At 36.3% G+C, this 22,568-nt stretch overlaps 4 protein-coding genes and 1 long non-coding RNA gene across 17 annotated transcripts; 1 reads left to right on the forward strand and 4 right to left on the reverse strand.

Moving 5' to 3' along the window:
* Positions 1-740: 740 nt before the first annotated feature.
* Positions 741-2,411, reverse strand: LOC104787733 (uncharacterized). The gene is made up of 3 exons (XM_010513349.3): positions 2,143-2,411; positions 1,312-2,036; positions 741-1,219 (listed from the first exon to the last, which is right to left on the reverse strand). The coding sequence occupies exons 1-3, from the start codon at positions 2,200-2,202 to the stop codon at positions 832-834; spliced, it is 1,173 nt and encodes a 390-aa protein (XP_010511651.1). The 5' UTR covers positions 2,203-2,411; the 3' UTR covers positions 741-831.
* Positions 2,412-2,655: 244 nt separating this feature from the next.
* LOC104787731 (uncharacterized) lies at positions 2,656-5,156 on the reverse strand. Of its 2 annotated transcripts, XR_015557709.1 has the most exons (3): positions 4,843-5,119; positions 3,597-4,742; positions 2,656-3,477 (listed from the first exon to the last, which is right to left on the reverse strand). XR_015557709.1 is itself a non-coding variant. In XM_087451065.1 (2 exons), the coding sequence occupies exons 1-2, from the start codon at positions 4,900-4,902 to the stop codon at positions 3,648-3,650; spliced, it is 1,155 nt and encodes a 384-aa protein (XP_087307191.1). In that variant the 5' UTR covers positions 4,903-5,156; the 3' UTR covers positions 3,528-3,647. The 2 variants fall into 2 exon arrangements, 1 of the variants encoding a protein (XP_087307191.1); XM_087451065.1 differs by lacking the exon at positions 2,656-3,477 and having other exon boundaries at positions 3,528-4,742; positions 4,843-5,156.
* A 2,558-nt stretch (positions 5,157-7,714) lies between these two features.
* LOC104787734 (calmodulin-binding transcription activator 4) lies at positions 7,715-15,724 on the reverse strand. Of its 11 annotated transcripts, none has more exons than XM_087451069.1 (14): positions 15,491-15,724; positions 15,340-15,377; positions 12,263-12,388; positions 12,033-12,148; positions 11,854-11,942; positions 11,711-11,765; positions 11,121-11,616; positions 10,723-10,799; positions 10,491-10,575; positions 10,185-10,405; positions 9,334-10,013; positions 8,612-9,191; positions 8,244-8,537; positions 7,715-8,119 (listed from the first exon to the last, which is right to left on the reverse strand). In XM_087451069.1, exons 5-14 carry the CDS (start codon positions 11,862-11,864, stop codon positions 8,021-8,023), a joined length of 2,598 nt encoding a protein of 865 aa, XP_087307195.1. In that variant the 5' UTR covers positions 11,865-11,942; positions 12,033-12,148; positions 12,263-12,388; positions 15,340-15,377; positions 15,491-15,724; the 3' UTR covers positions 7,715-8,020. The 11 variants fall into 11 exon arrangements, with proteins under 11 accessions (XP_087307195.1, XP_087307198.1, XP_087307200.1 ...); XM_087451072.1 differs by having other exon boundaries at positions 10,501-10,575; positions 15,491-15,690; XM_087451074.1 differs by having other exon boundaries at positions 10,501-10,578; positions 15,491-15,690.
* On the forward strand, positions 14,849-15,346 carry LOC147944755 (uncharacterized). Its single transcript, XR_015557710.1, has 2 exons — positions 14,849-14,982; positions 15,067-15,346. It is a non-coding gene; the product is annotated as an uncharacterized LOC147944755 (long non-coding RNA).
* Positions 15,725-17,936: 2,212 nt separating the features above from the next.
* On the reverse strand, positions 17,937-21,973 carry LOC104787735 (putative DNA primase large subunit). Of its 2 annotated transcripts, XM_010513355.3 has the most exons (18): positions 21,665-21,934; positions 21,507-21,568; positions 21,316-21,419; positions 21,150-21,231; positions 21,011-21,070; positions 20,803-20,860; positions 20,500-20,519; positions 20,326-20,409; positions 20,162-20,226; positions 20,031-20,079; positions 19,909-19,956; positions 19,742-19,831; positions 19,590-19,649; positions 19,352-19,411; positions 19,025-19,099; positions 18,839-18,924; positions 18,386-18,479; positions 17,937-18,283 (listed from the first exon to the last, which is right to left on the reverse strand). In XM_010513355.3, exons 1-18 carry the CDS (start codon positions 21,801-21,803, stop codon positions 18,155-18,157), a joined length of 1,365 nt encoding a protein of 454 aa, XP_010511657.1. In that variant the 5' UTR covers positions 21,804-21,934; the 3' UTR covers positions 17,937-18,154. The 2 variants fall into 2 exon arrangements, with proteins under 2 accessions (XP_010511657.1, XP_087307202.1); XM_087451076.1 differs by lacking the exon at positions 20,500-20,519 and having other exon boundaries at positions 20,326-20,433; positions 21,665-21,973.
* Positions 21,974-22,568: the final 595 nt, after the last annotated feature.

Here is a 22,568-nt window from a genome sequence, read left to right on the forward strand (position 1 = left end):
TCTATTGCAGGCTTTGGAATCTCAAGCATCTTATGCCATTAACGACGGTAGTACTCTTCTTCAACATGTGGGGAGGCTCTGGAGGTTCACGTCTTGGAGAATATTATTTTTCTCCACTCTCTGTGCAAGCAAACGCCCATCAAGATTTGGACACAACTCAAAGAGTTTACTTAGTAACACCATGACTACTCGTCTAAGACATCAAACAAATAAAAAGTACAACTTCTGGTTCTTCTCAAGTTTGGCCAGCGTTAAACACAAGCATCAATGTGTACAATCTTTCGGTGTTCTGCTCAATCTCAATCTAGGCACCATGGCAGAGTTGAAATTACTAGAACATTTGTTACTGCTATCCCACAGGATGCTCGTAATGAACATACCACAGTTGGTGGATGCTCATCTGGTTCTTCACTGAGTTCCGGCAATTCAAAGAGGAATAATCATCGGTTGTCTTCAAACCCCTAAAATGTCTAAGACAAGATCACTGGAGCAGCCTTTCTCATTCTGATTCTCCAATTTCCGCTGTGCAATATCGCAGGTCATCCATCCACCAATGCAAATCCAGCAAATATCCTTGTAGCACAAGGTGTTTCTGATGTACAGTCTGACAATAAAAATTTGGTTCAAAAAAATAAACGTGACAGCCTTGGACACAGATGAAGAGTTTAAGTCATGATTATATGGTGAGTGGGGCGATCTCTAAAAACTTTGTATGGGAGCAAATTAAAGAGTTAGCGAGATGATCATGCGAATTGTGATTTATAACTAGAAGGAGAAAAAAAAAGAAAAAAGAAGCATAATTAAGCTTTTGAAAACGAATAACGTAAACAACTAGAGAGGAAATGGAGGAATCCAGTGAGGAACCCAACGAGGAATCACGAATCCTTGGCCATTAGGTAAATCAGAGAAAGCTGAAAAAGACTTGGGATCGAAGGAACGTGTGGTTCTAGTGGCGATATCGTAAACGCCATAGCCTTCGCCATAATTGTCACCGCAGAAATAGATGGAATTAGGGATAAGGCCCGGGAACGAGCTGGCCTTGACACAAAAAGGCTCGTTGTTGCCGAGGAATATGCAGAGATCACCAATATCTTCTGTGTAACACATGTTCATATCTTCCTCCTCTCTAAACACCATGAACTGCTTTGTGCCCCCAAAACTGAATTTTACCGACCTATGCGCAAGGCTTTGAATATACTTCCCAAGGGCTTGAACGTACCTGCCAAGCCAAGGCAAAAAGAAAGCAAATATTCTTATAATATGAAAATATGAAACCGCAAAAGCAAACAAACAACTAGAAGACTACCCTACCATTTGACTAGGAAACGTTGTCCTGAGGGAGACTCCACAAGTTGTTGTGTTCTGTAACAAGATCTCAAAAGCTTCAACTCGGAAAGTGAAAACTGAGGAAGGTTGTGAAAGCGTAAGTCATGGAACTGAGGCTCGGTGGACTTTATACCACTCCAAGACCATAAGTGGTGGCCTCCCGAACTTGGCATGTAGAACCTTTGATCTCTCTTTGAATACATCAAGTTGGCTTGTTCAAAATAATCAAATATTGCAGTAGACGAAAAGAGGTGATTCCCCTTACACTGTTGACCCGGCGTATAAATACTCACCCGACGTCCTATGAACTTGACAGCCCCAACGAAGTCTTCTTCTTCAGGAAAAGAGGACATTGCCACGCCACTTACCAAATCACTTTGACAAGAGTCTTCATAACGCCGAAGAGGCAGATGGATCATCTTGGGGTTTGATTTAGAGCTCGAAGGATTGCAGTAGTCGCTAATTAGTATTTCATTACGGGGGCCAAGAAAAACTCCCCAACCATGGGAACTTCCCACCAGATTCGACTCAACTAACTCTTTGGGAAGTTGCTTATCACGGACGGTAAAATACTCTTCTTTGGCCGGGTCAAACATTCGGAGCTCTGTCATTGCGCCAGACTCTGGGGTTTCACCACAAAAGGTGACACAATACATCAAGTACGGGTTGGTGGTGGTGGAGGAGGAGAACATCCGAAGGGTGTGGCATCTCTGGGGAAGAGTATGAAGTAGACACATAAGAAGAAGAAGAAGAAGAAGAAGAAGAAGACAGAGATGATATAGAAACGACAAGATCAGAGACAGAGAATAGATTTACCAAAGCAAGTTTGGGGAGAAAGGTCTTGGAAGAGAGACGGAGAAGCAGAGACGACGACATAGGTTATATCGCGTGCTATGCTTGCTCTGTTTCTTTTTTTCTTTCTCTAAAGGGTTGTCGAGTTAGTCAAGATCTAAGACCAAAGTGCTTGCCACGAGAAAAAAAGAAGGGTTCTCAATTATTACATCTCTCTGTCTGTCTCAATCTATTTTTCACGTTTCTCCACTTTTCTCTTCCATGTTTTAGAAGAATCTCGTGACAAAGGAAAAAGAAATATCTTGTAATCAAATTTGTACACAAAGATTCTTTACTATGGAGTATGCACCAAGTACTTACATTACATTGAACGTTCTGGTTGGCAGTGTAACTAAGGCTGAGGGGCTTGTTGGTTGCTCAGTCGATGTAATCCTAAGTAGCATCGAGACCCGAGACGGATAACATTGTTATCAACTCTAAACAGGTAGCGACACTGCACTAGTAGTACATAGAACATACATCTTGTAACATCAGTCCTTTGCGTTTACATCACTTATTTGAAATAATAAAGTTGGTACATGGTAGTTTCCTCAACTTAAGAAGAAGACATTCAAACACAGAAAACCCCATAAGAACCTAACAAGATGGTCACTGCATGGTTTATTACGCTTATCTGGGTTCCATTCTGATGACTCTCTCCCACATTTAGTATCTGGTAGATTCACGACCGAGCAAAAGACTTCACTACTGTGGCCATGCTGTGTCTTCTCCTTAATCTTAACCATGAATATTTGCTTCTTGTTAACACAGATGTTTGCAGGAAAATGGAGGATCTCAAGCCCAAGAAAGCAAACTTTGTCTATCAACAAGCGCCTGCTACTTGTCAAATACAGTTCACCTGACCTTATCCATACGAGTTTTGCTCATAGACCTTTTCTTCTTTTTTTCACAGAGAGATCCACAACTACTGGATGCTGGAGTTTCCTGATTAATGTAGGGAAGCTAGAATGTATGAAGTTTGAGCTCTCTCTGCGCTCTAATTATCTGAGTTTCAGCAGCTTGTATTGCCGCAAACGAGCACCAATAAGTTTGAATGGAGAAAACGAGAGGGGATCCTCCTTGGATACTAGCTCTTGTCAGTTTGCTGATACATTATCACAGCCTGGAACATCACGAAGCTTAGCTCAAGAAGAACAGAGTGACTCATCTTCTCACATTCTCCCGGTATGTGTTGCAATTCTGAGTAGCAAATACAAAGACCCTGCAGATCCTATATTTGCGTTTCATCTGGTTGATGGAGTTGCCGACTGTGCTTGTTTAATCAGTGCAGCAGAATGATGTATAAACCATCATATTTGACTTAAAACACAAGTAAAAATAAACCATCATAATGAAATATTCTATCATACTATTGAAAATAACGTTAGTATTAATCATGGTTTAATTAACTCGAGTGATAAGAGTCTTACTACACTCACAAGAAGAGAAACGCTTGCATAACTTTTCAGAGAGCATGCATATATAGTAAATTAGAGACACATTGGAGGGATCCAGTAAGGGAAGAGTGGTGTTGTGGAGAAGGCTGAGGGAGACTTGGGACGGAAGGAACGAGGTTTTCTAGTGGTGATATCGTACACACCAAAGCCGTCGCCAGCAAAATAGATGGAGTTAGGGTTTAGGCCAGGGAATGAGCTTGCCTTGAGACAGAAGGGCTCACTTCTGCCGAGGAATATGCAGAGATCTCCAATGTCCTCTGTGTAACACATGTTCATACCTTCCTCCTCTCTAAAAACCATGAAACGCTTTGTTCCGCGACACAAGAATGTCATCTTCTTGCCCGGTTTGTAGTCCTGAGCGTACCACATGATTAGGAAACGCTGTCCTGAGGGAGACTCAACAAGGTGTGCAGTCGGCGGGGAACATGAGTCCAAGAGCTCCCACTCCGACTGGGTCACCTCAGGAAGGTTGCAAAACCGCAACTCATGCATCTCGGAGCTAGTCAAATCCTCGAAGCAAGAATCCCAGAAACCCAAGAAGTGGCCCCCAACACTAGGAGTGTAGAACTTATTATCTCTCTTTGAATACATGACCTTTGATTGATCAAAATAGTGGGATTCGGTTCTAAAACCTAACCCCGAGTAGTTGTCGGTTTTGCCGCCACCAGAGCTAAAGAAATGGATCTCAAGTCCTAAACAATTGGCAGCTAGTACAAACTCTTTATTTTGATCAGGTGAACAACTCATTGCAGCGTTAGTGATGAGGCGGAATTGGGTAATATTAGGTTTACCCATGGGATGCAAAGGGATGATTTTGGGATTTGATTTGGAGCCACAAGGATGGTAGTAGTCGCTAACGTAAACAGCTTTATGTCTAAAATCACCAGTCTCCACGTTGAAAACTCCCCATCCATGGGACATTCCAACCAGACTCGTCTTACGCAACTCCATGGGAAAGGCCTTGTCTCGGACAATAACTTCATCTTCCTTGACCGGGTCAAAATAGTGTATAGCGGTTTTTACATCAATATCATCCACAGACTTTCCATAATGTATGACACTATACATCAATAACGGGTTGGTGGAGGAGGAGGAGGAGGAGGAGAACATCCGAAGGGTGTGGCATCTCTAGGGAAGAGTATGAAGTAGACACATCAGAAGAAGAAGAAGACAGAGATGATACAGAAACGAACAACAAGATCAGAGACAGAGAATAGATTAGATTTACCAGAGCAAGTTTGGGGAGAGAGGTCTTGGAAGAGAGGCTGAGAAGCAGAGACGACGACATAGGTTGTATCTCGCGTGCTTGCTCTGTTTCTTTCTTTCTTTCTCTAAAGGGTTGTCGAGTTAGTCAAGATCTAAGACCAAAGTGCTTGCCACGAGAAAAGAGAAGGTTTCACAATTATTGCATCTCTCTTTCTCTCTCTCTCTCTCTCTCTTTGTCTCAATCTATTTTTCACGTTTCTCCACTTTTCTCTTCCATGTTTTAGAAGAATCTTGTGACAAAGGAAAAAGAAATATCTTGTGATCAAATTTGTACACAAAGATTCTTTACTATGGAGTATGCACCAAGTACTTTTTTCTTTCTTACCCCCCACCCCTTCAATTATTATCACATTTATTTACTATTTCTACCCGCACCAACCAACCACACATCATCAAATGTTATAATAGTAATTTTGACTAAATTATTTATTTACCTAAGAAGAAAGGAAAATAAATAGTAGGACATACAATTGAAAACCATATTACGTACTAAAAATGAGTTTAAAGAAAGTATAATGTCCTTATCAAAAATGTACTTTAAAAAAAAAAGGGGATATTATATGTAATGTATATATTATGTAACGAGTTTTATAGTTAACATGAGATTCGATTTTACATGGGATGGGGGTAAAAGAAGAAAGCATAATTAAGTTGGATTATACAATGAAACCGTCCGGTTTTCCTATTTTGTTTGGTTTTCCTATTTTGATTCAGTTTGGTTTGTCCTGGTTCAAATATTTAATTCGTTTAATTTGCTTATGTGTCAAGCAAGGTGCAAGAGATCTGAGAATCGAAACTTACGTTACATTGAACTAAGAAAAGTTACAAAGATAGATAATTAAAGCTGATTAAACCTCGTTTACACATAGTTATACCGGGTTTAAAATCTTACATCACACTAACACATTTATTATTCACCACATCATCACCTCTTCACGATCTCCATCTCCATATCTTAGGGCTTTGGACCGGCCACCTCAGCTAGGGCATGAGACTCGTCTCCGTGAACCATGTGCAGAGAAACACGCCCTCCCCTTTCCGTGGTCACAATCTTCACATCAGTCTCAACACAAGCTCATCCCTTTCTTGGTCGTGTACCTCTTTGAAGTCCTTATCGGTGTGGGCAAAGGTTAGGATATTAGAGCCATTTGGATCCACGGTGGTTTCCATATCCACACTCCCTCCTTCAAGCAACTCTGCGGCCTTGTTGGCTCCTGCCACGTAAGGCACCATCCCCTGAATCCCTCTCGCTGCTCTCACCGCCTTTTTGAAATCGTCCTTGACGATAGCAATATATAAGCTTCTTAGCTAACCATTTTGTAGACATCTCTCTCTCTCTGTTTGTTTTTCTTTTGGTTGTATTTGGTTTGTAATTCTGTAACATCGATCCTTCACTCACATATCATTATAAAGAGGCAAAGAAAAGAAAAGGAATCTTGTTTCAATGAATATGACAAAGCATTCACCAAAATGGAGATGTTTCTGGTTTGGGGTTTACACTCTAATGCGTGCCCTCTTTCAGTAAGTTTTCAGAGAGTCTATCACGGGTAGCCTTTATGTTATCTTAGATGTTATTATCTTTGTATTAATTGATGTTTCTGCTCTCTCACTTAGGTTGTGATTGGAGGTGGTCAAGTTGCATCAGCTGTGACTACCATTGATCATCGTGCTGGGAAGTTTGAAAGCTAAGTTTTACGGCAAGGTTAGTGTTAGTCACCTCGAAACTCGAGATATATATATATATATATATATATATAAGACTCTATATTATTGTGTTTAGTATAACAATATATAGAGCAGAAAATAATTAAGAAGAACGTAGAAGCAAAAGAATCATATATAGGTTTTTGTTCTTGTTTCTTTTGAGTCATACATGATCAACAAGGTAGTTGTGTCTTTTGTAACCATGCAAAAAGATTCTCACTTTGTTGGTTTGATGAAACGGTTAATGATAATTGAGTTTAGACTTATGTTAATTAATTTTTTTAGTATAGTAAGTGTGTTGTAAAGTCGAAGGGTGTGTGTTGTTTACTTGTTAACCGTGACTTGTTACGAACCGTTGTTAGATTAGGAAGTTGCAATGGTTGTTTGCTTTCGTGTCTTTAGGAAAACTATATAAAGTTGGATGTGATCTTATATATTGTAAATATCGAGAATAAATAGAAAAGTTTTCCACTTTTTCATTCTCTGTATTCTCTACCATGCTCTCTGTATTTGAAGCAATATATGGCGCTTCAGGTGTAATACATACAAGAGCAAAACTCTTAACAGAAACGTGCAGGTAAATGGAATGGTTGAGACTAATTAAGGTTGAGAAGCAGCTATCATTTGATGCAGACTAAGGTTTAGAAGCAGCGATCAATGGCGCTTCAGCGAGTTGATAGCTCACAAGGATAGCCAGATAGAGAGCTGCAAGGGCCTTGTGGATGCATCTCAGGTCTTGGACTCTAAAGAAGAATCCCCTTCTTGAATATTGGTTCACCTATTTCAGGAGATTCTCAGAGATGTGCTCTGCAACTTCTCTCAATGCTTGGATGTCGGATCATCACCTGGAACACCTTCTACAGACAGCAAGGCCATCAAAAATGGGAGATTTTCTTCTCCTCTCTCAGTATAATCATATTATAAGACTAAAAATTTGCTGTTGGAAAGAATCCATGCAGTGATCAACATGATCTTGATCCTGATCCAGATGCATTGTCTTCTAACATGAGTCAAACATGTTGTTTGTGGAGAAGAGACGGAGACTAAACCATATAACATAGCAACGATATAAAACGTAGTAAAGAATTGATCTACATTAGAATTTAGAAAGAACCATATTACCACAACAATTAAACAAAAACCAAACTCATCCCATATTTTTTCATTTGCTATGGAGGTGCAGTAGATACATAAAAAAATGCGATCACAAATTTAGTATTTACATTGTTTTGTTTTTCAACCACATCCCAAGCATTCAAGCTTTTGAGTTAGCCCCAATAAGACACTTTACAGACACTACTAACAAGGACTCTTCCTTCTCTTTTTTTCTTTGCAACTCTACAAATCTAAGCTATTCACTCTTGAAACTTCACAAATCTACATACTTATAATAAACCTCTAAAACCCCACACAGCTCTTCTTGCCTATCTTTTCCCTCAAGGCAGTGTAAACAAAGAGTCAAATTCCATATCAGCTATGTCAAACAACCCATCATCATCATCTCCAAGTAATGTCTCTGTTTTTCCAAGCTCAGCCTGCAACGATTCATTCAAGAATCTTCATCAGCTGCTCAATTCTAATACTGACTTTATATTAAATATCCCACATCCACCATGATTATTTATAACTTTTGTGAATCAACTCTTGTAAACTACTAACCTTTGTCTGACAATATCTCTTGAGCACACGGTGGTATTGCTGGCGAGCCTCTGGAGAATTGGCCATCGATAGAACACGAGAGAAAGCCTCGTTCACAGCTCCATCTACTTTCTGCTTACGGAACACCTTGAGAATGTCTTCATCTTCGCTGTCCTCTGTAGTTTCTACGTCTGGCCTGAACCCTCTTAGCCCAACTCCTTTTCTTCTCCATCTGAGTACAACCTTATCTAATACTCCTACTGCCCAGCAGATAACTCTGTAATGCTTCCTTGTTTGGTAACCTCGCACATGAGCCTACCAAAAATATAAGAGCATAAAGAGCTGCACGAGGCGACAAAGCCTAATGGGAAAAAACTAGGTTAAAATACCTGAATCTTTACAACTTTCTGCCGAAGCTCCAGAAACTCTTTTCGACCTTTATAGCCACGATACTTTTTCTGAATAGATAGAGCTGCTGAATGGTAGTTCTTGACCTTTCCAAAAGTACGCTTTGACATGGCTGCGATCCCTTCAATATCTTCACAATAGATTCCGTACTCTTGTAAGCAAGCAGCCATAGCTGCTTCTCTCTGCTTTCGCTTTCTGAATGAATGTGCGCGAAAAGCTGCCTGAATTCTTGTAGCTGCTTGAGCTGCATTTCGTACTGCAGCCAGCGTTTTCTCCATTGAGAGTTGATCCTCACTACCAGAAGGACCTGGTTCTGAGATTGAATTCACAGTTATCTCTGCTTGCACTTGAGCAGAATCTTTAGAAATCTCGGTTTCTTCAAGTGTGAGTGATGAGAGATGGTTTGTTAATGCCACCTCTGATAGATAACCTGCAATACCCTTGTGGCCATAAGAGGAAGCTATTGAAGCCGCAGTTTTGCCATTCGGATCTTGTTGAGTGGGATCAGTCACTGCTCCAGCCGATGCCCCTGAAGCTATAAGGGCAGCCACCATTTTTTCACTAGCAAAGACATAGTATCGGTTATTAGATACATTTTGAAGCTATTGTCTAAGAAAGATGCCATCTTACACTCTTTTTAACATTTTGACTAAGTGAAAACAATCTTTTAGTTATGATGCTAAGACATTAAGACACTACTCACCTCCCAAATCGCGCAGCCCAATGAAGAGCGCTCCATCCGTTAATATCACGAAAATCAACACTGACACCATGATCAAGGATTGGATAGAGTGCCCACTCGAAGCCAAGGCCTGCTATCATATGGATAATGCCTTGTTCTTTCTTTGACAAGAAACCTCTATCTTGGAATCTTGAAGACAGCCACACATCCAGCTTGTCTTTAAACAGTTCCTGTAGAAGCCAATCAACTGTTTTTGTTGATGATGAACTGCCATTTAGGACCTCTGCTATGACATGTGTCCATTGATCATCATCAGCTTTCAGTTTCTTCAACAGCTTATCATTTCCCAACTCTGAGTTACTCTCTCCTTCTGATGATCGGTCTGATAGAAGTGTTTGCACAAACCTTGCAAGTATTATAAGCTCATCTGGACTTGTGGACATGTCAGAGCTCTGTGGCCTACTGCACTTAAGGCAACATGTGTCGGGCTTACCGCGATACTCAAATTCCCTTATCTCACTACATGAGAGTCCATCTCCAGAGGTAATGCATAAATTTACTTTTCCAGGACCACATGCAGGAGGGGCTTCACACCGAATAACACCTTCTTTAATGATCTCACAAGGAACTTCAGCACTCCCAAACATGCAACACCACATAGGTTCTGCTGGACTACAGGGAAATGATCCAATGATTATCACCTGCATTGTCAAAAATGGAACTTTAAAACGGAAAAATCCAAGCTGATCAGCAACATTTGTCCTCACCATGCAAGAAAATAAACAGGTATGTCAATCATGAGAGTAGATTTATGCACTTCCTTATAAGTCTAAACGAAATATTATGGGTGGTGACAGTGTAAGAGATTAGACCTTTGTTGTTTCATTAGCGTAACCCCACTCTGGTGATATGTCCTGAATAGTAAACTTTTGGTTATATGCACCTGTCAGTCTTATTTCTTGCTCTAAAGGCAGCCCGAGTTCCCCATCATCCATCATTCTACTGTACTCACCATTAGTCTCTGGAGCTACCAGTGCAGAATAAGAAGCAGGAACTTTGAAAGAACCAAGATCTTGAGGAAACAACAATGTAGCTGAAAATAAGACAACTATCAGGACCAAGAACTTTAAACAAGGTATGAAGCCTAACAGTATTCTTTAGCAAAGCATATGACATACATTGGTCAACCTGATTGCTGTAACTCCAGTTGGAATGTTCCTGCAATCCAGCTAGCAATCCTTTTGCAGAACTTGGTGTGCTTTCCTGCTTAAGAAACTTTTTACTTATTAGTTTAGAAAATTAATAGCTAGCTCATTACACATTCGCCGTGTTCCTCTGTTAGGATTCTGTTTATAAGTAATAGATACAAGACATTCTTCTTTGTTTGATCCGCATATACGAGAGAGTTACCTCAGAGTTAAGAGCACATGCCTCCAACACCTCTTTCCAAGATTCAGACCCTTGATCTCCACTCCCTCCTGTACCACCTGTAAAAAGATTGCTTCTTACTCTCTTTGATAACTATATATCATTCTTCAATTCCGCGCATGGACAAGACAAACAAGGAAGCATAACAAGACTTTAAGGGCATACTGAAGCTACTTCATATAGATGAGTAAGGATACAGATCGGTCATAAAGTCTACTTCAGCCAATGACCAATGATTTTTTCTCAGACAAACTAGTCAAACTTACAGTAAATGAACATATATACTTCCCTAATCATCTTTTGAATATTGAGTAGCCTCGACATCATATAGTGAGGAAATAGAAAGAAAGGAAAACCAAAGGTGTATAACTTTGGCGTACCTGAATCATTCTTTACGAGCATGAGATTGCTAGAATGGTATTGGGCTCCAACATACCCTCCATAGCATCTCTCTAGTCTGTTAGAATCATTCTTGGCATGGTATTGAGCTCCAAAATTGCCTCCATAACATCTCTCTAGTCTGTTATTCTCTGGTCTCTGATATACAGTTGTTGGTGGTTGAGCAAAGTGATCTATATCATTACTACACTCTAAAAACTGGAGACTGTCGAGACTTTCCGGCTGAATGTAGGGTTGAACTAAAGAATCAACGTGGTCATCTCCGATACTCAGTTGTTCTTTAAGCTTCTTTAAAGCCTGACCTAACTCAGAAGAACTTGCACTGCCTTCCAAGTCAGAGATAACCTCTGCAGTGCCAGGTGAAGTAGATGAATGCTGATTTATGTCAGTAGAATCACCAATGTAGTGATTATAGCTCGCATTCTGAGTTGCAGGAACTGGTGCAAACTGATAAACTTGTCCACTAGTTTGATATCCCTGTAAAATTTAAGCCAACAATGAGGTCATACAACGAAGAAAATGAAATTCTGCTTTAAGTATAATAACAAATGTTTCTTATCGGAGAAGTCACCTCTTCTCTGTCGCTTACATCCCTGTAATGAACAAGGACAATATGCTCGTATTCCCTGAACAATAAAAGAGCAATAAACTCATTTTTGAGAATAAGAAACAGGAGTAAATTGTATACACATAGTATGAGTACATGACACTCACGGATCTAACATCCAGTAGATACGTCTCCGGAAAGTGGGATCGTGCTCTCCATGCGCATAATAACAAGTCAAGGCCTCAGCATTACCCACCTGTTCACAAACATATCGAATTAACATCTAAGGAGTATGCAGAAACAATGTGAGAAGTCTCTGAGGTCAAAGTGAAGTATCCCTAAATACCTTAAGACGTTCGTGTGCTTCAGCAATAGCTCTACCATCCCTTTTTTTCCGCCATTGATGACCATCTTTACGGAAGAATTTAAGAACCCTTCTATTGAAAAGAAACAAAGACCCACCTGAATTTTAGAGAGAGACATGATGAGTTTTACCCAAACAATTGATCAAGTCAACCTCGAATCAAAAACACAAAACCAGTAAAAAAAAAGTCAGAGAAGCAAGTCAAAGCATACTCGTAGGCCTTTGAGGAGCCACATCTGTAAGCGTCAATCTTTCATGATTCTGCAATATGAATTGAACCTCTGGAGGTTTCAACCAACGAGTCTGAGCTTCTTGGTACAGAGTACTAATATCATATTCTGAGATACAAAAAAAAAGGTTTAACCTTTAGACATCAAAATACACAAAGTTTGATACTTTCGAGAGGGAAAATGAAGAAAACCCTCAAAAACTAACCGGATTGCATATCGATTGGAGAGGAAACTCAAATAAATGATTCAATCTAACAACACAAACATGAGATCAAGTTTGGTCTAAAGAGAGATAAAGATTCAGACCTAGAGTCGTTTAACCAAGTAGTACGAGGGACCAAACACAAAAAAAAAAAAAAAAAAAAAGTAAGAAGAAGAAGAAAGGATAACGACAAAGATGGTGTAAAAAATTTGACTATGGACTGATGCAATAAGAATCTCAAAGGAGGGTTCCGACAGATAGCCACGAAGATGGTGGCTATGTCACAGGTTTAAGGGTGGAATCCTCTGCGACGCTTCTCATGTTTATTCTACGGATATTATTAAGTTCAATCAATAATTGTTGTCCACGTGTCATGATCTTAGAGTGTCTTGATTTTTGTTTAGGAGTCGGCGAAATAGATTAAATAATTTAAAAATTAACACGTGTACGTCATGGAGTTATGATGGCAAATTACGGAATTAACCCCAATCTTTTGATTTGACTTACTTAATTACTAGAAGAAGACTAGAGAGCACGTCGGCACGAGACACCAAAGAGAAAACTACTCGTCGGTGAAGAAAATCGAAGGTACAATTGTCAATTTGTATTATCAATTAACACATTATTAACCTTCTTGTCGCATCCACATCAATATAAAGGAAAGAGGAAAAAAGGGTCCAAAGATCTAAAATATTCTGAAAATGATATTTTGGCCACATAACATTTTCTTATCTCAGGAAATTGGTGATAAGACTGTATTTAAGAAAATGGCAAATATAAAAAGTGGTACTCAGATATAACAAAAAATATAGGGACAAAAATGGTGATAAGATTGTATTTGTTTTGGAAAAATATATCTGAAGATTAAAAGTTCAAAAAAAAAAAAAAATCAATAAAGGAAATCTAAAGTCCAAAAAAAAATGAGACTCATAAAATAATCTAAGAGAGTAACCAAAGGTCAAAAACTTAAACAAGAGCTCAAGATAAAATTGATTTGCCAAACTTACTCCCATACCAAACTGAACAAAACTAGCCACAAATGGATAACATATATCCATTTTGCATTAAACGAAAACATCCTATTGCCACCTCTTAAAATGATTGAATCTAGAGTTCTATTAGGGAAAAAAAATGAGAAAATACCTAATTAACAAAATACAATCCATTTCGGTTTCAGGAATCTTCAGTTAGGGATGCAAGGGACATAAAACCAAAAGCATCTCTTAAACTAAATCATAAAGGCGAGGCTATATTCAATGATAGGAAAACCAACGCAATACAACCTGAGTTACAGCAATAAAAAATAAATAATTAGATAACCAAAAATAAACTGTTTATCATGTTAAAAATAATATGATTAAGAGACAAAAATCATACAACACCTAAATGATAAAAGAAAACCTACTTTCAAGTTTCAAGCTTCATTTGATATGACGTGTATGTACAAATAAATAATAAATGTGATATTTATGTACACCAAAGTTCAAAATTTGGTTTAAGTGTTTATTAATAGACGTTCGTTTAAGCACTTATGAGCCTTCAAGCACTTCAATTTTTAGTAAATTACACCATTTTGAATGCAAAATTGGAATAATCGGTCAAATGTTTTACTAAGTGATTACTTACCTCCTAAAGAATTTTAAGAGGTAACATATGATGGAAATGAATAACATGTTCCAATACAACTAAGTGATATGAATTACTATTTCAAAAATTGTAAAAATTTACTACTATTTGCTAGAGTATGAGTATTCTTTGTTATTTCAGTGTCATAAAGTGAAAATATAAATATTCTTTTTGTTTATATATAAAGTTATAGACGGTGATATGTCTATCAAAAATATAATAAATACATGATAATTTTAAGATAAAACCCTGGAGATATTGATGTTGTATCTATCTATACATTTTTGGAGTACAAATTTGTTTCCTTCTTTTTTACACCAGGGTCGAGTTTTTTTAAAAAATTTAAACCGATTTAATAAATCGGATCTTTCCTTATCTTATCACACGGGTCGGGTTTATTTAAAACAATTTATCCGCTTGTGATAATCGGATCTTTCCTAAAATTTAGCCAATATACAATTTGCAACATCCCTAAAATATCGAAACTACACAAACAATTTGGTAAGTAGTTATACCTATATTAATCAGAATCATTCGAGATATAATCCTAATTAAATCGGATCTTCCCTAATAATATTTTACAATCAAAGAAAATCACATTCACTAATATACAATAATAAGCAATATTATCTTATAAAATATTTCACGATTTATAAATATGGCAGAACCTTAATTATAAACTAGCATATTCCATAAACTCCTAACAAAAATCTACTCACACCTTCCAAAACTGTGAGATCTCCGGAAATATTATTACCTACTTGCTCACCAAGCTTATATTTAAGCACTCACATAAAACCCTTCCATCTCATTGACACTATAAAATAGTTCTCTTTCCCCGCTGCTCATTACACAAAAACCAAAACCGAAACATGTACACAAGAGCTAAATTATTTTCATGTCTCAATTCGTTATTATAATGATCTGACTGTATGTATTCATTTATCTTTGTTTACAGGCTCCGAAGCATGAGTCTATCAGGAAGAAGACATAAGTCTGAAGAAGCTTGATTTAATATACAAGCTGATATGGTTGTAGATTTAATTTTCTATTTTAATCTATCTTTCCATTGAGATGGTATAAGCTTTCTTTTAATTGTTTGTGCATATTCCACATGTTTTAGAGGATATTTTTTTGGTTAACTCTCTTTCTCAGTTAAAAGATTAATTGTTTGTGCATATTCTACATGTTTTAAGAACATACTAAATCTATCAGTAAAGTAGTTGATTACCTCTGAATTGTCCATGTTAAAAGCAAAGCTTTATCAACCTGCGGTTATTTACAAAGCCATAACAGCCATTAAAATTATTTAAAATGATCTAGAGTGGTTTTTAATAGAAAACCCCAAACCATAAAGTGAAAGTAGATTAGAAGTTGCTTACCTCTATATCGACTCCCAAAATGAATCTACAAAATTAGGATGAAGAATTTTTTGGTGTCTAAACAAACTGATGAAATTGTTCATGAGTTAAGCGATTTGGAATTGACAATAGGTAAGAGTCGAACAAATCAATGTAAGAAATCGTTGATTTGGATCTAGAGAGTGTTTTTTCTGAATCTTTTTTCAGTTGGCGGATGTTTCAAAGAGAACCCGACTTTTTCCTTTTTTATTCATTAATCCTTTGCACAAAAAAATTCATTTAATCCATTTTTTATAATAATTATATCTGTATGTCTATATACTCCTTCTATATCATAATATTCCAACAATTTTTAAATAACACGGAACAAGTTTATATGAATGGACGAATTTGAAACGATATTAAAAATATATATATATATATATATATCATTGTATTCCAATATTACAACGGGTTAAATTCTCTATTTAATGTATTTTATTAACACCATGATACTAGAATCCTAGATATATCAAATTGTATTAATTTAATAAAGAGAGTGTAAAATAAAATAAAATAAATTAGCTGTATAACTGGTATATCGTGACGTAACATATATATTTATATAATGATATAACATATATATTTCAATTCAAAGAAACACAGTTACTTATGAAAATTTATTATCCCATGATGTACCACGGGTAAATTCTAGACATATATAACAATATATTTATATATATGTATAACATATGTAATTATTTTAAAACTACAACATAATTTTGCCAATTGTATGAAAACTAATAGTGGAAAAGTAATTTAGAAAAAGGAGAAAAAAACAATTGCCCCGTGGTACACCACGGGGTAGATCCTAGTACGCTCAACAAAATACCATACTTGAATTTCTATTTAATGTTGATAGACCAATTCCATTACCTAATTTATCATAAATTCGTGATAATTTGATGGAAAATTCTATAAAATAATAAAGTCGGGACCATGAAATTTTATTAATTTATAGAGGTTTTAATTTATCGATAAATTAATGATTATTAATTTATAGAGAGACTTTCCTAATTTGGTAAAAAAAGTAAAAGTAAAATTTAATCTTTATAACTAATATTTTTATAAAATCAGTTACAATGAAAATAACAATTATCATGTTTTGAAGATAGCATTCAAAGATTTTTGTATAGTAAAAATATTAAAAATGAACTCTAATAAAAATTAATGTGTAGATATATACATATATTTAGATAATTTTATATAATTATTAATTTATATTATTGATGGGACCATATATTTACAAAGGAGTTTCAAAAAAATTATTAATTTATTATATTATTGAATAGTATCCAAAATTACACTAGTCCCAACTTAGGAACAGAGAAATTTATTAATTTATAGAGATTATTAATTTACCGAGTATTAATTTATAGAGGTTCTACTATACAAATATAAATAAACGTGTATAGAAGGGTTCAATAAATTTTGCGTTTGATGGGGATTAATCTCGCACCTAAACCTAGAGGACCGCTAAATCACCGCTTGGTTTACACACCTCGCTAGTAACTACAAAACTATCATATGCATTTTTTCGTAATATGTTATTTTGGTTGTAGTTTTGTTAATATAACATCTTAATATGATTTAGTTTTTGTTATTTCATTCTGGTGATTTTATGTGTGCAGAAAGTTTATGCATCCATGATTCTAAGAGTTGAACCCAATTTGGAAATGAATGAATCAATATACTAGTATTAAACTATCAAAAAATAATTCTAGGATGAGTTGATTATTTTAAGTAGTCTGATCCGACTCTACAGTGCCTCTATGGAACTAAACTACATACTACTTTTTGACCTCCATTGTCATCTTCAATTCTTTCAATTTAATTAATAGTTATGTGTATGACCCACCGTAAGTGATATTCTCTCTATTCACTTATCTTTCTCTGGCAATTTTTTTGTGAACGATGAGGGGCAAGCAAAGAAAAAACAAAAATAGTAAAGAACATCCATCATGAAATATGAAGTATGTACCTATCAATTTTCTTCAATCTTGTCCTTTGTGTTTCAATTACAGAAAACAAAGTTAAAAAAAAAAAAAAAAAAAAAAAAAAAGTCTTAACATGAAATAAGTAGGAATGAACAGTTTTAATTTATACTCCTTTTTTTTCTTATTGGAAGGTCCCTCCCCGTAGAATTTGTGGTCACAGTAGTCACATCTCACATCTGATATATAGTAGTAGCAAACAAGTCTATCTTACCATGCTTGTAGAAAAGATCTCTAATGTTGAATCTGATATCATTCACCTTAAACCATTAGATTATACTATGGCCTTAAAACTTATGACATTATCTAGATGTTGATTTTCATACAACTGGATAGTATTTTATTGCAAGTCACGACTCACGAGGACAGATGTGTGAGCAAGAGATTCACTTCATTTCCATTGATCTCCTTGATTAATTAAAGAAACATGTGCATAACTTTAAACTGACACTCCTAATTAGTATTTGTCGTTTCCTACAAAATCAAGATCCTAATGACGCAGCTTTTTCCAAGTGCATGCATTAAGAATCCGGATCCAAAATTGAAAGCATCCAACAATAAGACAATATTGGAAGTTGGAACAAGAGTAAGCATGTAGATATGCTTAGCTTCTTTATATATATGCTTTGGTTTACATTGAACCATAGGAAGATTAAACCGGAGCAGTTGGGTTCTTAGATTTCAAAATCTTCTGACTCTCCTCAAAGTATTGGTTTGGATGGTTGATCCCAGTATCACATGATGTACCATAAACAGCTTCGAAGGTTAAGGTACATGCGAGCTTTAGTTTTGAAGAGTCCACCACATGCATATGAAGACGACCCTGTTTTAGTTATTGCTAAAACTGAAGTAAAAGAGATTTAGGTTTAGTGAGATGAATCACCTGATAATGTCTGTTTCGCACTTTGTCCATTACGTCTTCCATCCCACGAGAACTCAATCCCATCCTACTAAGTGCTGCTTTCAGGTTATCCTCACTGTCACCAAGCACCACAATAAGATACATTACTTTGGGATTCACCGAATCATTCACACATCTTTGCATATGTATTATTGTTTCGCTTTTTAGTTAGACAAAGGCCTCGGGCAACAAATTCTGCTAAACAAGACTTAAGAAGCCTTATGCACTCTAACTCGCTTTTGTGCACAATATATATAGTTCAAGAAAGGAGTTTCTGTTTCTGTAAAGATGTTCTCCTTATGTTCACTAATCAAATGTCGCTCGTAGTGTTGATATGTGATTTTGGTGATAGATAACAGATACTACATGAATAATATATAACGCTTTCCCTTTTCTTTCACAGAATGAGAATATATTTTTACTGAGCACACTGACCTGAAATGTCGATAAGGACAGCCATGATGATCCCCAGCACCAGGAGCCGATGTGATGATCTTTGAACAAGCATAAGGCGTATAATCCTGAAATTGTAATGTGAATTTGGTATCAGAAGCTGACCATTGCCTAAAGAAGAGATGACAACTCTGAAAAATGGACTAAAAAGGACATTTAGATTCTTACTGTTCTCTTCCCTTCCTTCCCATAGTTATGGCGAATGGCATACGCATACTCTTTATCAAATCTTTCAGAGCCAACCTGAGGATAAAACGGAAAAAAATAAATAAGTATCTAGCTCAGTATTACTTAGTTTCTGCAGACAAATGTCTACCCAACATCTCTGCATTCAAATTTGCTACCACACACAAAAACATGTAAAATGGCTTGAGGACCACAAGAAATTAGCTTCTTTTGTTGGTCTAAACTGGACATGATACACATTAATATCTAGGAGAAACATAAAACGGATATGACAAAATTAACAGATAAAACATGTGAGAATCAAGTTACCTTTTTTGTGAATTCTTCTCTCCAAAATGCTAGGGCGTCATCCAACTTCAGACCTACACCCTACATGTCGGTAGACAACTTCAAAGAGTTAGAAGTAGAACACAGAACATGTAACAAGAACTGGTGCTTATTTACTATGAAGTTGCCTAGCCTCAAATCTAGAAGTGAATTTATCTGCATCATATCGCATTCAGTTACTACTAAACTTGACAGGCAGAGAGAGAGGTTAAAATGAAACCTTCAAGAAAAGACCCAGTTGCATTCTTCCTCCATGTTTTAGATGGTGATCTTCTCGAAGCTGTGTGCAAACATTCACATGTTACAGTTGCATGGAAGCATGATATGTAACTAATGAAGAATCGAAGATTTAAAACCCATGAAGCAACTTACTTTTTCAAATAGATGTCTCATACAAAGGGGAAAGGAACTCTTGGAAACTTGATCAATATCCTTCAGTGATATGTCAGCGTACTCACTTGACTGTGGAGGCATATTAACAACTTCAATGATTTCAAATCTATAATTGTATATAAAAAAGTTCACAGGATGGTCCTCACCTGAGTATAATCAGGACCCAAGTAGCTTGTAGATAATGCTTCCACTATCTGAATGAGAACAATGATAAGTTATGGAAACAGGGGACATGAAATGCAGCAGCTGATTTAAGGTCTGTGCTTACTGGAGTTAGTCTGTCTTTTTCTCGTTCTCGAATGGTAGTTGTCCATTTCCTGCAGACAACAAGAAAACTCCGGTTAATAAGGTGTGATGGATATAAGAGGAACTTCTAAATATTCATATAACCAGAATAACCTGTTTGTCAGAATGAGGGCCTTTGATAAATGAGATCGAAATTGGGTAACAACAAGGGAAACCAACTGCAAAGAGAAGAAAGAAAATCCGAGTTAGCTAAAGAGACACTATTCTCTACCGAGGAGAATTTAAGTTTTCAAATTGAAATCGAAACCATGACTTACCTGACTACCAGCTACAAAGGCATACCCTTTCTGTAATAACACTCTCCGGGTAGCTACAAGGTCAGGAACCTCTTCAAAAGGAACCTTTTTCAGGTGAAAATGAATCAACTGCTCAGATAAATGTATTTGTAGCTTGTAGTATATGAACAAATACGAAAGAAGAGGAACACCAACCTTGTAGTATATGTTTTCAACTGCAAAGGATAAGAACGAAAAGAAAATTTCCATTAGAAAAGGTACAAGTCTTACAGCTAAATAATTTCAGGCGAAGAGGATATAATTTCTGGAACTAGATGATGCTTAAATTGTATCGAACTACAACAAATTTAATATATGACTAGCTACTGACCGAAAAATATTGAAAAGATAGATCACCAGATATGCTAATACTAAAGGATAACAAAACCACATACAAGACGAGGACACACACCAGAGCTAAGAAACAGAAAAGGAATCTGAGATTTATCTGTTGATTACCATCAGATGAAGTTTGACAAAGTGAACGTGCAACTAGCACCAACCTCTCCTTCAAACTCTGCAAATGGTCAAAGATCAATTTCTTAACCTCTCAATCATTTGAATTCTGAATAACCACCAACCACAATCCTGGAATATCACAGGACAATGTAACATTCTAAAAGTTCAGGTACATATTTCTGAATAAACTCTTGAAACTAACAATTACCTCAAGTTCTGCCCCTATGACTGCTTTATAAGGTAATCCAAATTCTCCCACAATTGCTCTCTGTGAACAAACAAACAAAAAGCCAAAATTTAGGAGCCAGTCCACATCCGGACGCATCAAACAAAAACAAAGGCAGTACCTGTTCTTCAATCTTTTTAATCCGGAATCTATGGCGGAAAAGAGCAGTTTCCATACTAAGAAACCATTTCTTCAATTCATCCCTAAAATCAAAGATCCAAAAAAGTATAAAACTATATGGAAAGTAAAAAACAAAAGACAAAGGAACACAAGAGACAAGAGCTTACGATCTACAATAAACAAGACGTAGTACGAAATGTGAGATTATATCTTTATTGATCATTTCTGAAACATCAGGAAGTCTCATATGTTCTTTCCACAAAGTATCTACCTACAATCAAAAAGAAACGAGCTTTAAATGATATCAAATTTGAAAAAAATTATTCACTAAAAAAATCAAATTTTTTAATGAACTTACAAGATCATCCATTTCATTAGGGTTTCGTCCACGAGCTAATCCATCTGAGACTCCTTTCAGAACTATCACAAAATATACAAATTAACAATTTTTATCGAAAACCCAGATGGATTTCTCCTCTAAAAGCAACAAATTGTGAGTTAATTTTGATTTGAAACCTCGTAGGCGATCTATGGCGAAGAGCTCGAACTCTTCTAAGCGGACTTCCATGGGTGGGGCTGTAAGATAGAGGGGAAGCGTTGGAGTTGAAACGATGTCGTTGGAGACTGTTCGCTTCTGAGACCGAATCACTTCCATTTTTCACTGCTTCGTCTTCTTCTTCTTCTTCTTCTTCTTCTTCTTCTTCGGTGTTCTCTGTTCGTGAGCACTTGAAAGCAACAGTGTGCGGCAAAAGGGTTCGACGAGAAAGCGCGGGAGAGTTGTAGGGTGAGGAGCGGGAGTTTCTTTGTTGGGCCTTTAATGGACCCAAAAGATAATCAAAAATCTCCTATCCAAATTGTTCATGTCGTTTAACGTCGTTATAAGTCGTCTCAAAAGAATTAACGGTTCCGTCAAACCACTTAACGATGGGATAAATTTGGTTCAGTTAAATAAAAATTGGTAACTAAGATGTAAAATCAATAAAAGTACTGGATTTTTTCAACAATCCGAAATTTGGTGTTGTTCCAATCATTTTTGGAAGTTGGAGACATTTTTCTGACATTTAAAAAAAAAAAAAAAATTGATTGCTCGACCAAAAAAAATGTTATTTAGAAGAAGAATCATGAATATGATAATTAGTTTAAAAAAAATATATGATTTTACAATTGAAAATAATAAGTATCATGACAATAAGTGGTGTAGAGAAATAATCTTAAATCTTGATAAGTTTAGGGTTATTGGATTCATAATTTAATAAAGAGTTTTGTGCAAAAAAAACTCATATTCTCATTGTATTTAATTATCACATCGTAGCTTCTATACTATTTCCCAAAATAAAGTTATCAAATTTATGCAAGATATATTCTCAAAGTTTTTTTTATCATTTTTTTGAATTTGACAATTGACAAAGATCACATAATT

The sequence above is a fragment of the Camelina sativa genome, chromosome 5 (genome assembly GCF_030686135.1).
Source record: "Camelina sativa cultivar CO46 ecotype springtype chromosome 5, ASM3068613v1".
NCBI lineage: Eukaryota > Viridiplantae > Streptophyta > Magnoliopsida > Brassicales > Brassicaceae > Camelina > Camelina sativa.